This window comes from Mustela erminea, chromosome 12 (genome assembly GCF_009829155.1).
Source record: "Mustela erminea isolate mMusErm1 chromosome 12, mMusErm1.Pri, whole genome shotgun sequence".
In the NCBI taxonomy this organism is placed as follows: Eukaryota; Metazoa; Chordata; class Mammalia; order Carnivora; family Mustelidae; genus Mustela; species Mustela erminea.
This window is the reverse complement of record NC_045625.1, coordinates 61,108,145-61,133,708: the sequence shown is the minus strand read 5'-3', so window position 1 is coordinate 61,133,708 and position 25,564 is coordinate 61,108,145. Positions and strand designations below refer to the sequence as shown.

Sequence of the window (25,564 nt, the reverse complement as noted above, 5' to 3'; positions counted from 1 at the left end):
CAACCACTTTCTGAAAGGTAGGACCGGCGGAGAAGTGAATCCAAAACGAGGGGAAGATAGACCCCGGGGGGAGGGGCCGGCTCCCGGCAATCGGCGGAGCAAAGGCACACAAAATCAGGACTTTTAAAAGTCTGTTCCGCTGAGGAACATCGTTCCAGAGGCTAAACCAGAGCGAAGCCCACGCGGGGTCAGCGTGGCCTCAGGTCCCGCAGGGTCACAGAAGGATCGGGGGTGTCTGAGTGTCGCAGAGCTTGCGGGTATCGGAATGGGAAAGCCGGCTACAGAGACAGAGCCGACAGTAAGCTCACAGCTCGGTGTAACCTTGAACTGGTCGCAGGCTCGGTGAGCTCGGAGCACGGCCGGAGGTCAGGCAGACGGGAGTAACTGGCGCTGTTCTCTGAGGGCGCACTGAGGAGTGGGGCCCTGGGCTCTCGGCTCCTCCGGGCCGGAGACCAGGAGGCCGCCATTTGTATTCCCGTCCTACGGAACTCTACGGAAAGCCCTCAGGGAACAAAAGCTCCTGAAAGCAAACCCGAGCGGATTACTCACCCCGGCCCCTGCTAAGGGCGGTGTAATTCCGCCTGGGGCAAAGACACTTGAGAATCACTACAACAGGCCCCTCCCCCAGAAGATCAACAAGAAATCCAGCCAAGACCAAGTTCACCTACCAAGGAGTGCGGTTTCAATACCAAGGAGAGCAGCAGAATTCCAGAGGAGGAGAAAGCAAAGCATGGAACTCATGGCTTTTTCCCTGTGATTTTTTTTAGTCTTGCAGTTAATTTAATTTTTTTCTTTTTCATTTTTTGTTTTTTTTCTCGCCTTCTGGTAAAATTTTTTTTTTAACTTTTACCTTTTTCTTTTTTAACGTTTTATAACCAGTTTGTCTAATATATATATTTTTTCTTTTTTATATTTTTCTTATTTGTTTTACTTTTTTTCTTATTCTTTTCTTTTTTTTTTCCTTTTTTCTTTTTTTTTTTCTTTCTTCCTTTATGAACCTCTTTTTATCCCCTTTCTCCCCCCTCACGATTTGGGATCTCTTCTAATTTGGTTAAAGCATATTTTCCTGGGGTTGTTGCCACCCTTTTAGTATTTTACTTGCTCCTTCATATACTCTTATCTGGACAAAATGACAAGGCGGAAAAATTCAACACAAAAAAAAAACAAGAGGGAGTACCGAAAGCTAGGGACCTAATCAATACAGACATTGGTAATATGTCAGATCTAGAGTTCAGAATGACAATTCTCAAGGTTCTAGCCGGGCTCGAAAAAGGCATGGAAGATATTAGAGAAACCCTCTCGAGAGATATAAAAGCCCTTTCTGGAGAAATAAAAGAACTAAAATCTAACCAAGTTGAAATCAAAAAAGCTATTAATGAGGTGCAATCAAAAATGGAGGCTCTCACTGCTAGGATAAATGAGGCAGAGGAAAGAATTAGTGACAGAAGACCAAATGACAGAGAATAAAGAAGCTGAGCAAAAGAGGGACAAACAGCTACTGGACCACGAGGGGAGAATTCGAGAGATAAGTGACACCACAAGATGAAACAACATTAGAATAATTGGGATTCCAGAAGAAGAAGAAAGAGAGAGGGGAGCAGAAGGTATACTGGAGAGAATTATTAGGGAGAATTTCCCCAATATGGCAAAGGGAACAAGCATCAAAATTCAGGAGGTTCAGAGAACGCCCCTCAAAATCAATAAGAATAGGCCCACACACCGTCACCTAATAGTAAAACTTACAAGTCTCAGTGACAAAGAGAAAATCCTGAAAGCTAGGCTATCATTGAAAATAGAAGGAGAGATTAAAAGCTTCCAGGACAAACAAAAACTGAAAGAATTTGCAAACACCAAACCAGCTCTACAGGAAATATTGAAAGGGGTCCTCTAAGCAAAGAGAGAGCCTACAAGTGGTAGATCAGAAAGGAACAGAGACCATATACAGTAACAGTCACCTTACAGGCAATACAATGGCACTAAATTCATATCTCTCAATAGTTACCCTGAATGTGAATGGGCTAAATGCCCCAATCAAAAGACACAGGGTATCAGAATGGATAAAAAAACAAAACCCATCTATATGTTGCCTCCAAGAAACTCATTTTAAGCCCGAAGACACCTCCAGATTTAAAGTGAGGGGGTGGAAAAGAATTTACCATGCTAATGGACATCAGAAGAAAGCAGGAGTGGCAATCCTTATATCAGATCAATTAGATTTTAAGCCAAAGACTATAATAAGAGATGAGGAAGGACACTATATCATACTCAAAGGGTCTGTCCAACAAGAAGATCTAACACTTTTAAATATCTATGCCCCCAGCGTGGGAGCAGCCAACTATATAAACCAATTAATAACAAAATCAAAGAAACACATCAACAATAATACAATAATAGTAGGGGACTTTACATTCCCCTCACTGAAATGGACAGATCATCCAAGCAAAAGATCAGCAAGGAAATAAAGGCCTTAAACGACACACTGGACCAGATGGACATCACAGATATATTCAGAACATTTTATCCCAAAGCAACAGAATACACATTCTTCTCTAGTGCACATGGAACATTCTCCAGAATAGATCACATCCTTGGTCCTAAATCAGGACTCAACCGGTATCAAAAGATTGGGATCATTCCCTGCATATTTTCAGACCACAATGCTCTAAAGCTAGAACTCAACCACAAAAGGAAGTTTGAAAGGAACCCAAATACATGGAGACTAAAAATCATCCTTTTAAAGAATGAATGGGTCAACCGGGAAATTAAAGAAGAATTGAAAAAAATCATGGAAACAAATGATAATGAAAATACAACGGTTCAAAATCTGTGGGACACAACAAAGGCAGTCCTGAGAGGAAAATATATAGCGGTTCAAGCCTTTCTCAAGAAACAAGAAAGGTCTCAGGTACACAACCTAACCCTACACCTAAAGGAGTTGGAGAAAGAACAAGAAAGAAACCCTAAGCCCAGCAGGAGAAGAGAAATCATAAAGATCAGAGCAGAAATCAATGAAATAGAAACCAAAAAAACCATAGAACAAATCAACGAAACTAGGAGCTGGTTCTTTGAAAGAATTAATAAAATTGATAAACCCCTGGCCCGACTTATCAAAAAGAAAAGAGAAAGGACCCAAATAAATAAAATCATGAACGAAAGAGGAGAGATCACAACTAACACCAAAGAAATACAAACTATTATAAGAACATACTATGAGCAACTCTACGCCAATAAATTTGACAATCTGGAAGAAATGGATGCATTCCTAGAAACATATAAACTACCACAACTGAACCAGGAAGAAATAGAAAGCCTGAACAGACCCATAACCAGTAAGGAGATTGAAACAGTCATTAAAAATCTCCAAACAAACAAAAGCCCAGGGCCAGACGGCTTCCCGGGGGAATTCTACCAAACATTTAAAGAACAACTAATTCCTATTCTCCTGAAACTGTTCCAAAAAATAGAAATGGAAGGAAAACTTCCAAACTCATTTTATGAGGCCAGCATCACCTTGATCCCAAAACCAGACAAGGATCCCATCAAAAAAGAGAGCTATAGACCAATATCCTTGATGAACACAGATGCGAAGATACTCAACAAAATACTAGCCAATAGGATTCAACAGTACATTAAAAGGATTATTCACCACGACCAAGTGGGATTTATTCCAGGGCTGCAAGGTTGGTTCAACATCCACAAATCAGTCAATGTGATACAACACATCAATAAAAGAAAAAACAAGAACCATATGATACTCTCAATAGATGCTGAAAAAGCATTTGACAAAGTACAGCATCCCTTCCTGATCAAAACTCTTCAAAGTGTAGGGATAGAGGGCACATACCTCAATATCATCAAAGCCATCTATGAAAAACCCACCGCAAATATCATTCTCAATGGAGAAAAACTGAAAGCTTTTCCGCTAAGGTCAGGAACACGGCAGGGATGTCCATTATCACCACTGCTATTCAACATAGTACTAGAGGTCCTAGCCTCAGCAATCAGACAACAAAAGGAAATTAAAGGCATCCAAATCGGCAAAGAAGAAGTCAAATTATCACTCTTCGCAGATGATATGATACTATATGTGGAAAACCCAAAAGACTCCACTCCAAAACTGCTAGAACTTATACAGGAATTCAGTAAAGTGTCAGGATATAAAATCAATGCACAGAAATCAGTTGCATTTCTCTACACCAACAGCAAGACAGAAGAAAGAGAAATTAAGGAGTCAATCCCATTTACAATTGCACCCAAAACCATAAGATACCTAGGAATAAACCTAACCAAAGAGGCACAGAATCTATACTCAGAAAACTATAAAGTACTCATGAAAGAAATTGAGGAAGACACAAAGAAATGGAAAAATGTTCCATGCTCCTGGATTGGAAGAATAAATATTGTGAAAATGTCTATGCTACCTAAAGCAATCTACACATTTAATGCAATTCCTATCAAAGTACCATCCATCTTTTTCCAAGAAATGGAACAAATAATTCTAAAATTTATATGGAACCAGAAAAGACCTCGGATAGCCAAAGGGATATTAAAAAAGAAAGCCAACGTTGGTGGCATCACAATTCCGGACTTCAAGCTCTATTACAAAGCTGTCATTATCAAGACAGCATGGTACTGACATAAAAACAGACACATAGATCAATGGAACAGAATAAAGAGCCCAGAAATAGACCCTCAACTCTACAGTCAACTAATCTTCGACAAAGCAGGAAAGAATGTCCAATGGAAAAAAGACAGCATCTTCAATAAATGGGGCTGGGAAAATTGGACAGCCACATGCAGAAAAATGAAATTGGACCATTTCCTTACACCACACACGAAAATAGACTCAAAATGGATGAAGGACCTCAATGTGCGAAAGGAATCCATCAAAATCCTTGAGGAGAACACAGGCAGCAACCTCTTCGACCTCAGCCGCAGCAACATCTTCCTAGGAACATCGCTAAAGGCAAGGGAAGCAAGGGCAAAAATGAACTATTGGGATTTCATCAAGATCAAAAGCTTTTGCACAGCAAAGGAAACAGTTAACAAAATCAAAAGACAACTGACAGAATGGGAGAAGATATTTGCAAACGACATATCAGATAAAGGACTAGTGTCCAGAATCTATAAAGAACTTAGCAAACTCAACACCCAAAGAACAAATAATCCAATCAAGAAATGGGCAGAGGACATGAACAGACATTTCTGTAAAGAAGACATCCAGATGGCCAACAGACACATGAAAAAGTGCTCCATATCACTCAGCATCAGGGAAATACAAATCAAAACCACAATGAGATATCACCTCACACCAGTCAGAATGGCTAAAATCATCAAGTCAGGAAATGACAGATGCTGGCGAGGATGTGGAGAAAGGGGAACCCTCCTACACTGTTGGTGGGAATGCAAGCTGGTGCAGCCACTCTGGAAAACAGCATGGCGGTTCCTTAAAATGTTGAAAATAGAACTGCCCTATGACCCAGCAATTGCACTATTGGGTATTTACCCTAAAGATACAAACGTAGTGATCCAAAGGGGCACGTGCACCCGAATGTTTATAGCAGCAATGTCCACAATAGCCAAACTATGGAAAGAACCTAGATGTCCATCAACAGATGAATGGATCAAGAAGATGTGGTATATATACACAATGGAATACTATGCAGCCATCAAAAGCAATGAAATCTTGCCATTTGCGACAACATGGATGGAACTAGAGCGTATCATGCTTAGCGAAATAAGTCAAGCAGAGAAAGACAACTATCATATGATCTCCCTGATATGAGGAAGTGGTGATGCAACATGGGGGCTTAAGTGGGTAGGAGAAGAATAAATGAAACAAGATGGGATTGGGAGGGAGACAAACCATAAGTGACTCTTAATCTCACAAAACAAACTGAGGGTTGCTGGGGGGAGGGGGTTGGGGAGAAGGGGGTGGGATTTTGGACATTGGGGAGGGTATGTGCTTTGGTGAGTGCTGTGAAGTGTGTAAACCTGGTGATTCACAGACCTGTACCTCTGGGGATAAAAATATATGTTTATAAAAAATAAAAAAATATAAAATAAAAAATAAAAAAAGGAAATAAATAAATAGATCTTTAAAAAAAAAAAAAAGTCGTATTTGAAAAAATGAGTAGCTTCCAAAGTCTTAAGGATACTAATATGTTACAAAAGTGCACAGCTAATCCCTGTTATTTTAATCTAAATTTTTATATGTATTTTTCAGTGTTTTTGTCAAGCATACTTTTTAACTGGCATCTGCTATCTTTCACGTGTAAGATTTCATTTGTGTGTGCATATGTATGTGTGCACGTGTGTTTATGTTATACTGTTGTGGTACTTGACCACCTACCCTTTGCCATTATTCAGTGTGACCTCTTTCCTGGCTCTATTTTGGAAGGTTCCATTGGATGTATTCCTAACCACTTATGTCGATATTGCACAGATGTTTGTAGGAAAGGGAAAAACTAAAGAACACAATATATAGTAAAATGATTTTGAAATTGGGAACAAATAATGAGCTACTCATAAATTATATACCTCCTTAAAGCTACCACAAGGTCTGTGTCTTCACACCTGAGTAAACTAGGGGGTGTCCAATGGAAGAGACACCTGACTAATAGAGGACAATGGAGGTGAGAAGATGCATGCACAGATCTTTTTTGGGGGGGCAAATTATATCAACAAACCTTCATATTTGATTAGAATATTCAATATACTCAGTGTTGGAACACTGAAATCACTTGCACTTTATGCATTCATTCATTGCAATGAACAAAGCCCTTTTTAATAAAGTATCTCATATGAGGTACATCATTTTTATCTCAGTGCCTTCCCCTCTTGAAAAATGTGACATTTGAGAAATTTCTTTCATAATTTTCTAAGTTTTGGCTACTAACATAGAGACAGTCACCTATTAAAAAAAAGAAGAACTTTTATAGAGAAAACACCTTAGTGGACAAATTTTTTCCTACTCTTTTGTGTATTATTCTATTCAATATTATTTTACCTATATTTTTTAAGCTGGGTCATTATTTTAGTTAGATTTTTAAGCTAGGATTAATTAATATTTTCTCTCTTCGACTAGCACTTAGCCATCCATAGAAGCTGCTTGGTATAAATTTGTTACAATAATTTTCTAATGCTAATGAATGGGATTAGTGGAAAAGAAAAAGAACTTGTATTTTTTGAGCATCTTTATGTCAAAGTTGTATCAGATATTTCAAATGTGCCCTTTATTTCAAGGCAGTGTTATTGATGTGGATAATGGAAGGCAGTGGTTATATTGGCTTCTTTATTAGCACCACCTACTCTGGAAGGTCCTCTTGTTTTTGTTGTTCTACCCTTCTAGCAATCCTCCCTGTCTTATTTGGGCACTCATCCTTGTACTAGAACTTGAGACTTTGTTTGGCACTTACTTTTGTTTTCTCAGCCTGGTCTCCAGGCCAGCTCCCCAGACAAGCTTCAATACAACTCCTTCTGTGTCATCACTATGTGTGGCTCAGGACAGGGACCCACCTTGTGCAGGATCTGGTGAAGGGCTCAGAGTGAGATGGCACATCTGGTTAATCTGTTCCTCTATAACTAAACTTTGGTGGTACCAGGGTGAAAATAAATATCTGTCGAAACTAACCTAAAAAAAAAAAAATCTTCCCTTGGTATATAAAAATAATTCTCACTTTACCTACATGTGGAACAATGGATGATCAAAGCTCCTAAACTGTAAACCCTAGAATAGTTCTTAGTCACAGGGGAATACTGTATAGCATATTATACTTCAAGTATCAGTTTTTGGAAAAAAACACATAATGACAAAAAAACCTTCGAGAAATTGGAAACACATTTATATGAATTCATTAATTACAATGAATCTGCAGTATTTCAGGTTGATTGTGGATGGATAGGGAGAGACCCAACAAATACTCCCACTATAAATTTCCATTTAATTAGCTAAGGATATAGAAATGTAGAAGAAATGGTTTAACTAGAGAGGGAGGAAGTATATTCAACCTATCCTAACAAAGTTTCCCTAGGCTCTCTCTCCCTAATGCGCATATGCAGTTGCCTGTGTGTAAGGTGCTGTCAGATCTGAAACAAAAGATATATCGCTGTCCCACACGTGTTTATACTTGGGACTCACTCAGGAAAACTGATTATCCATGTCTTTCATTTAGTAAAATGTTTATAGACATGTAGGAGTCCTATTTTTAAGCCAGCATCAAGGTCAAGAAGACCACATATTCTACTAGAAGAAGAGGATCAACTCAGTTCCCAGATGGGTACCTAAGTAATATCTCCCTTCAGTGTTATACAGTTCTAGAAATCTGTTTTCCTGGAGTCTATCCCTGACTCTGGTTTATGATTTTTAATCCATTTAGTTCCAATAGGAATTTTGGGTTGAAGACCAGAATTACATTTCACCATATGTTGCATTTTACCATCTGGTGCCCCTCAGGCCCTTGATGGGTGGCCATAGGATTATATTTTTGTAATCAGGCACGATTTATTTAGTTCGCATCAGTAGGTAGGACTTTGCTTGACTGTGCTTTATATTATTTGACCCTTTTGAGCATCATTTTGGCTTATAGCTTTTGTAGATTCAGTGGGTATCAATTGACTGTAATTTTCTTCTTGATGCTTCTGTCACACTTTGACCATTTTGAGCTTCTTCAAGGTGACTTTATTTTCCTAATTTAAAACCACTAGCAGACATCTTTGAAACTGTTGTTGTTTATTTCAATAAGAAATGGCAAAATCATCTTGATTTCCTTGTTTCGAAGATGGAATCAGCTACCCATCAAGGATCCCATGTTCTTTTTTAAAGTTGCTCTCTATTAGAAATGAAGGGTGTTTTTTGTTTTTGTTTCATGTGAACACCAGCTGCTTTGGCCAGGGGGCCACATTAGTGACAGAGCAGGAAAATAATTATTTTTCAAATGATCAAGAGTTTATGTTGATATGTCCAATTTTTTTCTGCCTTTAATAAGTTTATTTATATACTGTTCTAATTTATATACTAAGGGCTTATTAATATACTTCCTCCTGTTACCATTATCTGGTCTTTTTATGTCTCAACATAGGTTGTCATACCACACATGTTTATATTATGTTGCTGATAAAAATTTTAGGGATCTTTGTTTTCTTTTTTAGTTTGAACCACTGGATCAAGTGTCATGGGATTGGTTTCAATGTTTATCCGTCTAGAATAGCCCACTTTCAATCATCACCTAAGCACCTCTCTTCTAAAAAGAAACAAAAACAATCTTTATCTTCCTTTAAGGAACAGTAAAGCAATGAAAATATAGGGCACTAAATATTATGATACCATCAATACCATCATTTTTAGGATATTAGAAATATATAAAATTTTGATGTTTTGTCTAAAATTCTTTTAATTTCTTATGGGCCTGTTACTCTCTGGAGGGTGACCTTCTGACTCTCAGAAGGTCAGGATAATGAATGGTTCCCAAACTTGAAAATGTTTTAAACTTTTTCGAAGAAAGGATGGGATTAGGGTAGAAACCTCATAAACTATGACCCCATTCCAAGATATTTAAATGAACAGAGCCCAAGGAAAATAAGACCACTTTTTAAAGACTTTTGGTATTGGAGATAAACTGTTTGATAATAGGTTGGCCATGCATACTGCCTGCCTCTCTTTTCTTATCTTAACATTTATCTAGTCAACTCATAAAAGATAATCTAGGTACAAAGGTTAGTTATGGAGAACTTCAGTTAGATTGCTTTGAAACTGTTCAATTCAATATACAGGGATCATGGAGTGCCCTGGAAATAAAAACACAATTTTTTTTTAAACTTAGCCTAATAAACATTCCCCATGACGTGCCCTCATTCACACACCTTTTTGTACACAGATGTAACTTTTTTGAAAAAATAATGATACACATTTATTCAACATGAGTTGTGTTCTAAAGACTTTACAAGTATTATGTCATTTAATCTTTACGGTACCATTTGTAGTAGGTACTACTATTAACCCCTCTTTACAGTTGAGGAAACTGAGGCAAGGGGTACTTAAATTATAACTTTATATATTACATAGGTAGTAAAGGGAAGAATAGTCAAAACTAGGCAACCCGATTCAGTGCCCAGGCTCTTAGCTACTATGCTCTATGACAATAAAAGATAGGGCTAAATAAAGATAAGGATGTTCTGGGAACTGAAAGAAGGAAGCTGCTAACTCTATTAAAGGCAATCAGGTAGAATTCACAGAGGAGGTTATAGCTATGAGTTTTGTCTGCTCTAAGTGTGCCCTTCTAATGCCAGTGAGTTTGCCTTGGCTCCAACAGGGTTGACATATCAAACTCAGCAATGGATTGAATCCATCCTTTCTTTTTCCTTTTTATTTTCGCTCCTTTAGTCTGGGAGCCTCAGTTCTGTAGCTCAACTCTGTCCACTTTTAGTTTCTCTCCCAATCTTTTATAGAAGAGAACCAGAATTTAGCTAACACTCATCTAACAATGATCTGAATGATCTCTTCCTGTCTCCCAGATCTGGGTGTCTTTGTGTTTTGTTGGCAGTAGGTTTGTTTTGGTGGATGTTGTTTTTCTTACTAGAGTTTAGATATTGCTAACTCCCTCTCTGTTCAGTTACATTTGCTATGACCGACATACTCTTCTCAGACTTATGGACAATTATCTGGTGTTTGTATATGGTTTTTTATTCTACATAAGTTATTTTCTATATGCCCTGCTGACTTTGCACTGAGATTGAAAACCAGAATTCTAACCCAAGAAAAGATCTGGAGTAAAAAATTCTTAACAAGGATTAAAAAAATACTACAGTGATTCAGGCCTGAGTCTGATCAGTCTTCCTCAATCAAACATATAGTAAATAAGAGAAACCCCTTACCCTTTCATCAATAGAAATGTTTAGTTGAGATCTCAATCCATGTATCCCAGTGAGAAAGTTAACACCAGGTTTGCCTGGGAGAAGAAATATTTAGAACAGACATTTTAGAATATTTACTTTTGGAAGGAATTGTCCTCTTGTTCACTTTATCAGGTAAAACCAATGAAGACATCATTTTTCTTAATTTTATAAAGAAAACAAAATATGTCCTATTTCATACTTCTCTGCCCTCTATTCAATACCCCACATTTAGCGTCCTCCTTCTACTTCTGTAGCCATTTCCACAGGAAAGGTGGGGATCAGAGAGTGTAGAGCTTCTCTCTGCCATGCTTTTTGTCAGGAGAAAAAGGGCTTGAGTGGACCCACAGCAGAAGGTAGGACAGCCCTGCTATTGAGTCACTGGCCCTGGCTGTGGGGCATAGAGGAGAGGTTCCACTGATACTATCCCCAGAAGCTTCCCACAGGACCTCATAGATTCTGGGCCAGAGGCTCTTGTGCCTCAAATTGAGCCATCTTCAGCTTACTCATCTGTCCTTCCCCCTTTTCCAGATCTTTTTCCAAGTCTGGCCACTTGGGAAGGGTCTTTGCACCAGCCGCAGTTCAAGCATCATCTGCAGGTGTTTTAGATACATTTCTGATACTAACTGAAGTGCTCCAAGGGATTTTTAATCTGTGGGAAGAGAGAACAGATGCCTCCATTGCCTATTCAAGTTTTAATCAGCAGGGATACAGAAACTGATCAGAATAGGGAGACCATGTAGTCAGAGCAGAGGCTGAATGCCAGTGGTTCTTCTCTTTTACCTTGTTCCCTATGAGGGGCTACAGAGTTGTGGCAGTGTCTGCATGGAGTTGGCTGCTGTTGGGTCTGAATAAAGGTCATATTTTGTGACCATACAGTTGCTCTGTATTAAGGATTTACATGTCCATTCTAGAAAAAAATTTACTTTTGAGAGTCTGGGCCCTTCCATTTAAGGAAATTCTTGCAAGCAGTCAGCTCTTGAATCAGTTATAGGGTCAGCAAACCCCATCATCATCCAGGAGTAGAAAGCAGAGTCAGGTCCCAGGGGGTTCAGAAAAATATCTCCTCCCCTAGAGTAGCCTTTCTCCAGACTTTCTGATCCTTTAAATTTCTGATCCTTTAATCTGGTTGGATAAAAGAACAGCATCTCAAATGTATTTACTGGAAATATCCAAATGCAAAGAAAAAATGTTAGAACATATATCTTGTGGGACACCTTATTTATTTTGCAAATAGGCAATACTTACTCCTGAGGGTCGGAGGAGCCCCTGAAATAATTTGGAAGCCATGTGGGGGGCTGAGGCCTAACGTGTTTTTAAGGTGAGTGTTAATAGTTACCCTCTATAGAGTCTTGATTAGTAGGAGATCTCTTATCTGACGCCTTGGTTATATTCATCTCTCTCAAAATGTGTGATAATGTGTGGCTTCACAGAAAAGAATGTATTGCTGAACTTTTTATTCTGGCCTTGTAAAACTACAAATGAATCCTTATTTTATTTAAAAAAAAAATCAAGAAAGAGATGCATCTTGGTGCAGGTGTTTGGTTTTTATCACAAAAGCAGACTCAGCGGGGCGCCTGGGTGGCTCAGTGGGTTGGGCTGCTGCCTTCGGCTCGGGTCATGATCTCAGGGTCCTGGGATCGAGCCCCGCATCGGGCTCTCTGCTCCGCAGGGAGCCTGCTTCCCTCTCTCTCTCTCTCTCTCTCTCTCTCTCTCTGCCTGCCTCTCTGCCTACTTGTGATCTCTGTCAAATAAATAAATAAAATCTTAAAAAAAAAAAAAAAAAAAGCAGACTCAGCAGAATCCCCAGGAGAAACTTGTCATTGTTTGTTTCCTCCTTGGCTCTGTTATTCCCATCACACTTGTACTGCATGAAGGAATGTTTACATGGCACAGTTGATATTTGCCAACTTCAGGGACTACACATACTGAGGAAATCAAGTCTTTCCAAGAACCACTTACCTCGTTTCATTTTTCAGTATAGGTAAGATGTGTTTCCATGTAAAATGCTTGCTCACATTTTCACAGAATTAATATATCTCAGTACCCAGAAAATGTTAAGCTTTTCAACAAGTTATAATTGTTTTTTAAAAAGAAAATAATTGAAGCATGCATTATTGTCTGATAGCTTGTTAAGAAAATTAAGTAGTGACACTAATCCCATATTTTAACATTGACATTAGAGTGAAGCACCACGGATGAGGTGGAGAAATAAAAATGGAATCTGTCAACAGACAGACAACAGGAAAGGGTTATTTGACATTCCCGCATCTTGTAAAGCATAAGAGACAGAGTTTCTCTATTCCTTCATGTAGAAAACAGCAATTAGATGTCATAGTCGTAATGAAATCCATAGATACTGACAAAATGTAATGAAAATGTAACTTTTTAAGACTATTTACTATGAACAATAGAAATGGCAATTAAAAGAGTTCCAACATTTCTATCTAAAAATCTACTCTCTAGGTCAACATTACATGTCCACTTTGAACAAACATGATATATAAAACCCTGGATTAACTAAAAAGCCCTTGTGAGGTCTCTTGGAAGGAAGCCAGTCAGCCTGAGGTTATCCAGCTTCTTTGTCCTTTTCCACAGGATGTTGGTAGCCATCTTGGGGTCTGATGATTTCACAGCTGCAAATCAGCACTTCTTTTCTTTCTGGGCAAAATTAGGTGGTTTCTTGACCATTTCTTTTATTTCCTTTTTTTTTTTTTTTTTTTTTTTTTAAGATTTACTTTATTAGTTGAGAGAGGGGGAGAGCATGTGCTTGCGCAAGTAACTGGGGAGGGAAAGAGAGGGTGAGTCCCATGCAGACTCTGCACTGAGCACAGAGCCCAAAAGTGGGGCTTGATCTCAACCCAGAGATTACAACCTGACCTGAAACTAAGCGTGAGATGCTCAACCCACTGAGGCACACCCCCTCCTTGACCATTCTTTATCTGAAATTGGCTTGTTTTCTTTGTGAGATATCATGGGTTCTCTCTTTTTATCCCCCACCATGTGTAGTGGATCTGTGAAATTTTAGAGGGCAGTATCTGAAGAAATGTAAGAAATTACTCTTTCGACATTTTTAAATAAAGCATTATTTTAATTTTTCTCTGAGCTGTTACTGAGTTGATCGGGCGTTCACAATCCTTTGAATGGGGCAGGAGGCAAAGGAATGAAATGCTCTTTTTTTGTGGGCATTAGATATCGTAATCAGTTACAATCAGTTACCTTCCATTTTGTTTGTCCCTCCTTGAGTACTAGATAAGGCTTTTGGTTAAGTTTGTCCCTCCTTTCCTCATATATTTCTCAGGAATTAGAAGAAAATACAAAATTTCCAAACCCTTGTATTCAATATTTTCTAATTTTACCTTCATATCTGTTATTATATATATCTGTCATGTGTTTGGAATAGACTGGTGCCCTTACCGGATACTGAGAAGTAGCTTTTGCCAAGGCTGTGGGGACCACAGAGATTAACTTTAGGTGATATTTAAGAGAACATGAGGGCTACAGTCATGAAACTGGAAAGGAAAGCTTCCTTCTATGGAACCTCTCAGTTTTTTTGCCATCCCTTCCTGCCTCCAAAGAAACCCCACACATTTCTCTTTCAAGCATGGTGTTAGGCACATAGATGCATTTAATTAACACTAGATAGAGAGGTAGATGGATATTTTCTTGATTAATAATGGAAGGATTTTGTGGGTTTGTCCTCTTTGATTAATATTGGTGGGGTAGCTAGGCAGATTCTGCACTTCTGCTGTTGTGATGGGCAATAGAAAACTTTTGACCAGCTTTTCTTCAATTGTCCCTATGGCTATTTCTCCTGCAATTTCAAAAGAAGGCTAGGAAGCTTCACTTTAGATCAGTCTCTCACTCTCTCACTTGCTGTGTCTTTCTCTCTCTTCCCTCCTCCACCCCCCTTCTTTCTTTCTCTTCTTTTCTCTCCTCCTTTCTTGCTCCCCCCTCTTTTTCTTCCTCCCCCTCACTTATGCTCATATAACTACAGTATCTTTATGGAACCACAACTGCCTATCCCACCATGATGTTCTCTTCTATTCAGGGGGACAATGCTCCTTTGTTGGGAGCAGTGTATCAAAGTAGATAAGGTGAATAAAATTTAATGTAACACCTAATATTTGTACAGTGCCTTCTGTAGTTTACTGTGCCCTTTCATACATAACTACATTATCTCATTTGGTCCTCACAGTCACAACCTCCCTGGTATATGATTGTACACATTTTATAGATGATAAAATTGCACTTCAGAGAGGTTTACCAGATCATCAGGGTCAGAGCATATGTGACATTTCATTTAGATTACTGTTTTGGTAGTCACTTTTCCAACTGGAGACTATGGCTTGGGTTAGTTTATATGGTGTCATTATTTACCTGGGTTTCCTTCTTGGTGGCACAGAAAACTATAAAACCATTTAATTAGTCTGATTTACTTTGGATTTCCTTGATAAGAACTGTTTTTTTGGCATCTATTTTTAGCTATTTTTAACCCATTCCCCAACTGTAGTTGAGATTTAGAAGTCCTTTTGGGAAGAATACCATTTAGAGATGCTTGCTTCTCTCTGTTGAAAATGCCCCCTCTGAGGTAATTTTTAAGTTGTATTACCCTATAGTTGAGCCATTATTTCTCCTTCTCCTTCCCTCCAAGTTGTAATTCCTCCAACATTTTTTTTTCTCCAAGATTACTTGGAGTATTTTAGTTTCTTTCCATTTTCATGTAAATTTTAGAATCAGCTTGTTAATTTCTACACCTACAGAGCCTGCTGTGAATGATTGAGATTTTGTTGTACCTGTAGTTCTCTCCACATTCCATTATTGCTACCCAAGAAGCCTGAAGAGCCCCTGAAATGTAAAAGCCCAAAGTAGAGCTTCTTAGGGCAGGCATCCAGGGACTCCCATGTTCACTAGCAACTAATGAGTTTGAACGTGACTTAGGAGTTGCTCGTGTCAAGTTCCATCTTAACAGTGGGAGACTTCATACTCCTCCAACTCCACCAGTTGATATGAACTTTCCTCTTTGCTGTTTTTGAAGTAAGTTGTTTACTATTCAGAATAAAAAGCAGGTGATGCCGACCTGTTGAGAGTTTCCTACATTAACAGAGTGAGCATCTAGAGATGTTTCTTCTGTCCCAGTCCTCTTCACTTACCTACCAAACAAGACCTCTGATGTGAGCTAATGACTCAAATGTAAAAGAATTAGTTTTTTCTCAGTATCTTCTATAGACATTAAAGTGAATAAGACCTTAAATCTTCTGGAAAACTGCTTACCACCATTTCCCACTGTATTATATATTTGTACTTAAATACCCACAAGAAATAAAAGTACACGTGAACAAACATACATGTAGAAAATTAAATACTTGTGACATTTTTTTGAGTATGCATGTACATTTCTGCCAATAGAGCAATTATTTCTTCATGAAGCCTGAGGGATTTGGGTTTTTCTGGGTAGAAGATTTTTTCCTAGTGCCTGTAATTTTACAAAGAAAGCTTTCATTATACAAGGTAAATTTATATGAGTGACTTCTACTGCATGAATTTGGTAAAAGAAGAATAGTGTGTATTAATTTATTTACTCAGATCCCTGTAGGGATTTTTATAAAATGGTTTTTAAAAAATACAATAATAATATCTCATGGGTTATTAAACCATAGGAATTAGGGAGAAATAATTAAATTGAGAAGGTAAAAGAGTTCTGGAGAGAAATGGGAATGTCCATTTTGGCCTATTTATTGGAGAAGTTACTTCTCCAGCTTTGCTGGCTCTGCATACACGATTATATTCAGATTTACACTATTTTTAACATTATTATATAGATGGAGAACCCAGTCAGGGTGTGATGCCCGAGTTTTCGCGTCTGAGAGACCACCAAGGAGCTAAGCACCGATGCAATCACACGAGGGTTTATTTGACAAGCTTAAGCTTGGGTCCAAGTATACCCAACACAGCAGAGTAGGGACTTGGGCCCTGAAGTGACATGCTTAAGCTTGGGCCCAAGTACACCCAACACAGTGGAGTAGGGACTTGGACCCTGAACCAGAATACAGTCAGAGTTTTTAAAGGCAGAGTAGGGGTGGACTCGTCGGTGGGTGAGGACAAAGGGGATGATGTAAATCTCTAAGAAAATTTGGAAGCAAGGTCTCCAGGACCTTGAGGGGCTAGCTATTGTTGGGAGAAAGGTTATTCATTACCAGTAGTAAAAATCTTCTCGTGAGACCCTTTAGATGTATATCAGTGGGTCATATGCTTGGGAATGATTGCTGACACTATCTTGGAGGTTTAGAGATAAAGTTTCACACTTCTCCTATCAAGTGCCCTTGTTAGTGAGATTTGGGTTTGGAAGAAATTTAACTTTATTTCCATTTCCTTCTGTCTCAGCCTCCTTCAGTTTTATGGTGGGGAGGGCAACATTAGGGCTTGGGGAACTGAGTTATTCCCCTCTGGAAATTGTGCTATTATTAAATCTCTAGGACATTTGTAAACCAAGGGAGACTCCTGTCTTGTAGGATTGTGATCTCTGCAAGTTAACTATTTGTTTTTCTTTTAGGGCAGCCAGGGGTGGCTGAGGAATGTCACACATATTACCGAGGGGAGGGGAGTGGGTGGAGAAGGGGTACAAGGTGTCAGCTTTTGCTTTGCCAAGTTGGCTGTACTTATCTCAGGGCTAGACTCGAGTTGGGTACAGCCTTGTTTTTCTTGGCCTCCACAAGGGATTTTCCCAAGATGACATTTCTGACTATCACTCATCTTGTCAGATGGTGGATGACCCTTCTTCAAGGTGTATTTGCAGCTGAGACTTTGCTGGGTCTGATCAGAGAAGATCCACCTTGGCAAAGTATAGGAATCTTCCTTCCTTCTGCCACACAGGACTCTTCCCTGAACCTTTGCTTTAGAGGTCTTATGTGAACTAACTTCTCTCCACTCTCAAAAACCCAATGGGGAGAGATGATATTGGAGAATGCAGTGCACGTTCCAACCTCAGTACTAAAGTTAGGTTCTTGTGTCACTTTAGGTCACCCCAGAATTAGCCATAATGCCTCCATAATTTCACAGGGATGCTTCCTTTGAGTTTCATTTCACTGTGCCCTTTTATCTTCAGTATATACAAGCACCATTCTATAAATAATATTGTTGTAATTTTTTATAAGGTTGTTAGTGCCTTTAAATATTCCAGGTGATAAAATCTTTTTTATATTTTAATATCAAGGAAAATTTGTCTGTTAGAGGATGAGAAAAGATTTATAATTGTATTCCATCAACTCTAGCTAGAATTTAACAAGTCTGTTACTTTTGAGGCAGTGGTGGTATTAGCAGTTTCTGAAACTCTGTCCACAGTAGAAATCACATTACCATTGTAACAGAGATTTCAAAATATTGCTTATGTTCTACACAGCTTTGAAAGTAGGATAGTAATAGTTATTAGACCTGCCACTAGATATTAGTATTTAATACATTATTAAAGAGGCAAAGATATTGCACCACAAATTTGTTTTTTTAGTATTATTTCAATTAGTTTCTTCTGTACTCTTTTATTGTTTTGTTTTATGCATTTAAAACCACCGTTCTGAATAGGTGCCCACAGGCTCACAAGGTAGCCAATGGTAGGAGTTCATGGCATTAATCACTGGACTCAGACTGCCTTCCTGACATGTGTACATGAGTGCTTCCTGGCTCCCTCCAATCTGGCTCAGAAGTTCCCTGTAGTGAAGTCTGTGAAGGGCCCCTTCATGCCTTCAACTGGGCATTCTTAATACTTTGCATTTTGGTCAACTATGTCTCTCTTTCCTACCAATTTTTGAGAGAAGGGACTTTCTCATTCTTTTATTTAATCCTCAGCACCTAGCAGGGTGTCTTACTTGTAAGGAGCACTCAGTAATTGCTTGTTTAAGTGTCACTTTTTTCTGTGACCCTCCTTGCATTACTTTTCCTCTTTGCATCACTTGCTAGCTGGTTCTTGGCTCTTTGGCTTGGAATTTATGGCCATAGTATACTTGTCAGGTAATGGTGATTTCTTTCATCCTGTTTTGTTCCTTCCTTCCCCTATTCTTTCTTTCATTTCTTTCTTTCTTTAAATTTTTTGTAGTTAGCCTATTGGATGTTGGTGTGCCTTTAATGAGCCAATCCAGGTATTAGGAACATCTGTTTCTCCTTATTCAGGTTGTGATCATTGATAGTTAGCAGTCTTTTTTTTTCCCCCAAGTGTGGCCATTTATTTCAACATCAGTAGAGTCTTGGAAAAGTTAGAGAGCTATGTAAGAAGGGCCTCTTTCCTTTCTAAGCACACACCTGAAAGCAACATAGTGGAGAGAAAACTCTTCTACATGTAAACAATTGGATCCTATTATTTGTGCTGCCCCTTATAGGTGACTTAGTATGATAGGAAAGATAGGTATAGCAGTGAGTCCCAAAAAGATTTGTTGAGGGGTTTTGTTTTTGTTTTTATTTTGTTGCTGTTCTTGGTTTTTTAAGAAAACCTGAGAACAAAATGTGTTCATTTTACTGAAATAATATGTCTTAGGAATCAGTAAGGATTTTTTAAGAACAAAATAAAGATGCCCTTTTTTATACCACATTTGGCCTAAATATAAGAAATAGAAGTTAACTCAGATGAAATTTTTTAACTAAATTTATGTGTCCTTCCACGTTACAAAGTGTACATTTTAAGTCCTTCTTTTATCTTATTTAAGTGAAAGATAAATGAGAGCATTGTCTTTTCTTATTAAATAATTTGCCATCAGCTTTTTTTGAGCACATCAGTTAAGTAGACCTGACTGTTGTTTAAAGAATTTAGAAACTTGCAAGGACTCTTGTATTTTATTACACTTAGTGTTTTCAATAATAATTAAATAAACACATAATAGAAAGTACAGAGAAGTACAAGAAAGAGCAAATAAACTGTAGTGGCTTAGAACAATGAGAATACTGTAGCTGGTGATTCTGTAGGTCATACATTTAGGCTGTGCTCAGCTGGGTGGTTCTTTCCTTCCAAGCAGATTGCCTCATTCATCTATGGTCAGCTGTAGAACTACTTACCATTTTCTATCTGGGTTCATGTCTAGGGCCCCAGATGTGACTTCTGGTCCATGTGATCTCTCATCTGTCAGTAGGATAATTGAGTTTGTTCAGATGACAGCAGAAGGGTGCAAGGCTTCTTGAGCAAAGGCATTGTATTGGCATACTTCTGTTGTATTCTTTTGGCCTAGGTAGGACAGGTTGCAAGACGAACCCAGATTTGAGGGATGAGGAAATAGAGTCCAGCTCTTGATAGAAGGAGCTTCAAGGTTTCATTGCAGTAGATGCAAAAACAAGAAGGAGTAAAGATTATTGGTATTTTTGCAATTTACCACAGTGTGTATATGTGTGTTACATGTACATATGGAAAAATGGACTATATGTGCAATTGTACATTCTACATTTTTCATATCCAGATAGACTCCAAATCCTAGTTGCTAGTTGAATTGAGTATACCGAGGAGATAAAATTATTTCTTACCTGAGAAATTTCTCAGTGTGTATGTAGAACAAAGGAAGTACTCAGTAAATCAGAAAAGAAAGGAAAAGAAAAATGTAACTTCTTTAGGCAAGTGTGTTAATTCCATTAGGTCCACTTCCTGGTAGGTTTTATTTCTCCTCTGATTTTTGTCAACGTTTATTCTGATGGTTGATGATACCAGGGCACTCAAGATAGAAGAGTGCCTGCCTGTGAGCCCCATGTTAGCTTCTCACCATCTCTGAGATGTTGGAAAAGTCCTTGACGTGTACCTCAGCTTCTTCATCTATTTAATGAAAATAACAACTATGTCACAGTGTTACTGGGAGAATTTAATTAACTCAGGTATATGCATGTGTGTTGGTAACTCTACCTATGTAATTGTGCCCCCAAAACTCTCTGATGCTTTGGTGAAATATCTGTAACATTTCCTACTTAACATTTTTTCCCCATCCGCAGCATTTCAAAGTGGCTCTAGCTTTCTTTAAAAGAAGTTGTGCTTTTTTTCTCCCTTAAACCACTCTTCATTTCTGCTTAGTGCATGTTAAAGGAAATTTAACTTCCACAGCATTACCTTGTGTACTAATCTTCAAAATACCATAGCCATTTCTATAATCTGATGGAACCTCTTGCATAACGTCTGTCTTCTTTGATCAGAAATGACAGTGTTAACATCAATAAATTCTTGCACTTTTCTGACAGGAAATATTTTTGAGAATGTATAATCAGTTATGGGTATGCTTGTCAATAAATTTTCCCTGCAAAAATAAATCAGAAAGCCTATCAAAATAGCATTATGGGGAAAATCTGTTTTCCTTAATACTCCTATGAAATGTCATGCCTAAAGCTCAGGTAAATTTTTATTTAGATGAAGGCATTTAGTTTGTGTGTTGACCATCTTCCCAGCCAGCTAGTTTGCATAAATTTCAGGTCCTATGTAAGAAAAAGGTGATTATAATCTAGAGTCAGCCTTTTCCTCTATCAATCTGTATTGTGTTTCTCTTTCCCTGACTGACCACTTCCACTTTCCAGACCCTGTGAATTTCACCATAAACCTTTTTTATTCCCCCCCCCTCAACCCACATACATGCCTATCCACCCCAAGAAAGAGTAACATCTTCCTATAACTCCCCATTGTTTTCCTCTTTTCTGGGCCATGAATTAGAATCAGTCCTCTCCCATTTTGAAAATATATCTGTACCCACTCTCACAGTTTGTTCATTTTTAAAAATTATTTATTCTTTCTTTCATTTATTCATTTTTTGTTCATCCAGCAGCATTAGTATTTTTCATGCTGTGGTGGGTACTGTAGGAAAAAAAAAAAAAAAAGGCATGTAGTCCTGGTGCTGATGCATGGATTTTACTCTGCTGTAGGAGGAATAGTCAATGAAACTGTAATTTGGGCAGGGTTTTAAGGGAGTTGCAAACACAGGCTTTCAGAGCATTGGGGTTAGGGGAGGAGGCCTCCATATGCCTTCTTTCCTAAGGACCATAGCTTTGTGGCCATGTTTGACAAGACTTAGAATCAGAAGTAGATGAAGTAAAGAGCAAGGCAGTGATGGTTTGGGGCTGGATTCAGCCTTGTTATGTGAAATCAGGGTGCTGCAGTCATACATGCCAATTACTGAGGGACAGCAGAAAAGAGTGGCTTATTAACCAGGGGCTAGCGTCCTAGGTATGTTCTCCACTTACAAAAATGAAACCAGTTAACAGTTGCCCATGAGTCTAGGTAGTTGATGTACTTTATCCTGTTTTTATAGCAAAACTTTAATGTAAGTATTATCCCTTCTACAGATGAACAAACTGAGGCTGATAAAGGTTCAAGATCACAAGATCACACAGCTAGTAAGTAGCAGAGCTTAGAATTCAAATCCAAACCATTGTTTCCTTACAGGGTTAATTCCAATTTTAATAAAATATGCATAAGGAAACTAATACCATAATGAAATAAATACCAGTAGTTGCAGTCCTGAGCATGAGTGTTTTTAAGTCAGTTTGACAGAGAGGGACAACATCTGCAGAAAGTGCTGCCATTGCCACTTAGGGCCACTATGTATGGTCACACAGGTTGTAAATTTTGCCTCCTACAGTTAGCAGTAAATGGTACAGTCTTACAGAACAGTCATGGGCCCAATTTTGGAGTTATATCACTACAGACTGTGCTTTTATTCACATTTCATTATCACATTTGAGTTGTTTTCTTACTTTGAAAGGTTAGATATATTTGAAGGGGTTGGGTGAAGAAATGAAATAGGAAACTAGGTAATTATTTCAGCACATATAACATACTGTGGCCTAGCTATTAATGAATTCTACTTCACGGGTACCTGGATGGCTTAGTTGGAGAGTATACCACTCTTGATCTTGGGGTCATGACTTCAAACCCCATGTTGGGGGTAGAAATTACTAAAACAAACAAACAGAAAACTTAAAAAGAAAACTTATAAACAAAACAAATGTTTTCTACTTCAAACATAGTGCACTTACTTACTGTTGTCTTTTATTGAGATGTTTATACACCTAACTGACTATAACTATTAGATGCTATATACCTAATTATTCCCCAAACAACCCAGCAGTCACTGGGGAATGATTTTGTTTTGTTAGGCATGTGAGAAACTAGATGTCAGAGCTCACTCTACAACTAGGAGACCGTAGGAACATGCTTGTTGGGAGGGCGTCGCCCCTCCATCCAAATCATGAGCATTTGTCCTTAGTTCCTTACTCCAAGGTTTCATCTCCCACCTGGCCAGGTGTAATAAGCTCCCCACTCACCTTCTTCACCTATAGCCATATAAACCTGGATCACTTTTCTTCTATATTTAAACTTCTCCATGCCTTCCTTAGGTCCATAGGATAATGTCCTGACTCCTTAGGATGGCAAAGGGACTGCCCTTCTCCCTTCCCCACCCCACCCCCATAGTCTGACCCCAGGCCATTTCTACAGGCTTCTACCTTGTCTTCTCCTCTCCCACATAAAAGCAGGATGTGGGGAGAGTAGGAGACTCCCACTTAACAGATACTAAGTGCCAGCTAGTATATGTGGAGGGAGTGCCGGAGCAGCAGAATGCAGCATATCGCCACCATCACAGTAAAGATGAGATCAGGCACAGCTCATCAATGGATGCTAAACCTAAGCAGATGTATATAGGAACAGGATATTTGCATGGTATTAAAGTTTCTCCCACATATTGCTTCTTAGTTGTAAGGGAAAAAACAGTGATTGTAATGTGGAGAGATTGGACTACAGTTAGTTTAGGATCAAAATTAAGATCACCGTTGAGAGCAGAGAGACAGACATGTGCCTCCAGAAGTGATATCCTAAGAAAAATATGACATTATCTTTATAGTGTTCTGACCAGGAATGTAGAACTTGAATCTAATCATGAGGAAACATCAGGCAAATGCTCAGTTAAAAAAAGGAGGGAGAGGGAGTGTTGTATTCTTCAGAAGTAGCACTCATGATCACAAAGACAAAGAATGGCTGTGGAAATGTTCCAGATTAGAAGGGGCTAAAGAGAAGCAGAAGCTAAGTGCAGTACCTGACTTGATTGGACCTTGCACTTGAGAGCAGGTGTGGGGTGGGGGAGTTGGAGAAACCATGAAGATCATTATTGGCTCAGTTGATAAATTAGAACATACATTGTTGATTAAAGTATTGTATCCATGTTAGATTCACTGAAGTTAGTAACTATAACAATACTGTGGTTATGTAAAGGGAAATCCTAATTTTTAGAAAATACACAACTGATGTATTTAGGAGTAAAAGCCCATGATATATGTAGCTTATTCTTAAATTGTTCTGGGCGGAATATATATATATGTGTGTGTGTGTGTGTGTGTATATATATATATACACACACATATATATATATACACACACACAATTTTTAATATATAAATATACATGTATATAAAATAGAGACAGAATGTGCAAAAAAGTAATGGCAAAATGTTAAAAATATTGATAGATAACAGATGAATCTGGGTAAAGGGTCAATAGTATGTAGGTATCTTTGTGTACTACTCATATACTTGTAACCTTTAAGTTTGAAATTATTCCCCAATAAAAAGTTCAGAAATTAAAAATATATATCATGAGCATGTGAATTTTTTTCCTAAATAAATATACATTTTATTTTCTGTCCCTCCCTTTTATCTTTCTCCTGTTTCTTTTCTCTCCTTTTTTCTGTGCCACCTCTTTTAGAAGTCCAAGGCTGGTGAGAAGGGTATCTCTGTGGGGCAGACAGTCATCACAAAGCATCGGAACACCCGCTATTATAGTTGCAGGGTGATTGCTGTGACATCGCAGACCTTCTATGAGGTCGTGTTTGATGATGGCTCCTTCAGCAGAGACACATTCCCTGAGGATATAGTGGTGAGTAAATTCTGGGGTCCCTGCTCCCCAGTTCATTTTTTTTTTCTTTTCTTTTTTTTCTTATTAACATAAGTTAACTTATTAACTGTTTAACTTACTAACATTTGCCCCAGGGGTACAGGTCTGTGAATCATCAGACTTACACATTTCACAGCACTCACCATCACACATACCCTCCCTGATGTCCATATCCAGTTCATTTTTGTATAACTAAACTAGCCGTACCTTTCAGCTGTCCTGCTTTTGGCTTTTGGAGTAACTCATTTCACTTAATATTTGATCCAGGTGTGCTTTTCGGCACTGCAAAGAAGTATTATTTTCTAGGAGGTTCTCAGTGTTCTTCATAGGCGTCCTATGAACTTAGACTCATCTTCCCAAATTCTTTTAATTAAATGAGAAGTGTATGTGTCCAGGAAACATAAAATGCAAATTCACCTATTCTTTTCTGTTACAGAGCATGAGCATATTTGAATTCTTTTATTACCTCCTTTTCCTTATGCTTAACTGGAAAATATGGCTTTTATTAATCTGACCCAACAGTGATATCTGTGATTCAACAGAAACCTCTGTGCATGTGTCATATGGGAATAACAAAAGTCACACAGGAAAGAGATGGTGACTTTTACTGATCATCTTAACTGGTCTGGTCTGTATAGGAGGAGTAGGTGTGTGCATATTCATGTCTGTCTGTCTACTTCTTCTGTCCCCTCCATTAACACCTTGGGACTTAGAGAAACTAATGAACGTGTCTCACAGGCTTGCTTTTTAATAGGATGTTTCACAAGAAGAATACTTTCCACA

General features: G+C 38.4%; 1 protein-coding gene across 18 annotated transcripts in view; it reads left to right on the top strand.

Annotated features, from left to right (window-relative positions):
- Positions 1-25,564, top strand: part of KDM4C (lysine demethylase 4C) — a 507,226-nt gene that overhangs the window by 408,189 nt on the left and 73,473 nt on the right. For 13 of the 18 annotated variants that reach the window (XR_004277510.1, XR_004277509.1, XM_032308077.1 and 10 more), the window contains 2 exons: positions 22,180-22,230; positions 24,593-24,763. Coding sequence is in view for 14 of the 18 variants with exons in the window: in XM_032308077.1 (XP_032163968.1) it covers positions 22,180-22,230; positions 24,593-24,763 (222 nt within the window). In the remaining 4 variants the exon portion in view is untranslated. Of the gene's footprint in view, positions 1-22,179; positions 22,231-24,592; positions 24,764-25,564 lie in introns of those variants that run through there. The other 5 variants (XM_032308068.1, XM_032308078.1, XM_032308075.1 and 2 more) reach the window with 3 other exon arrangements.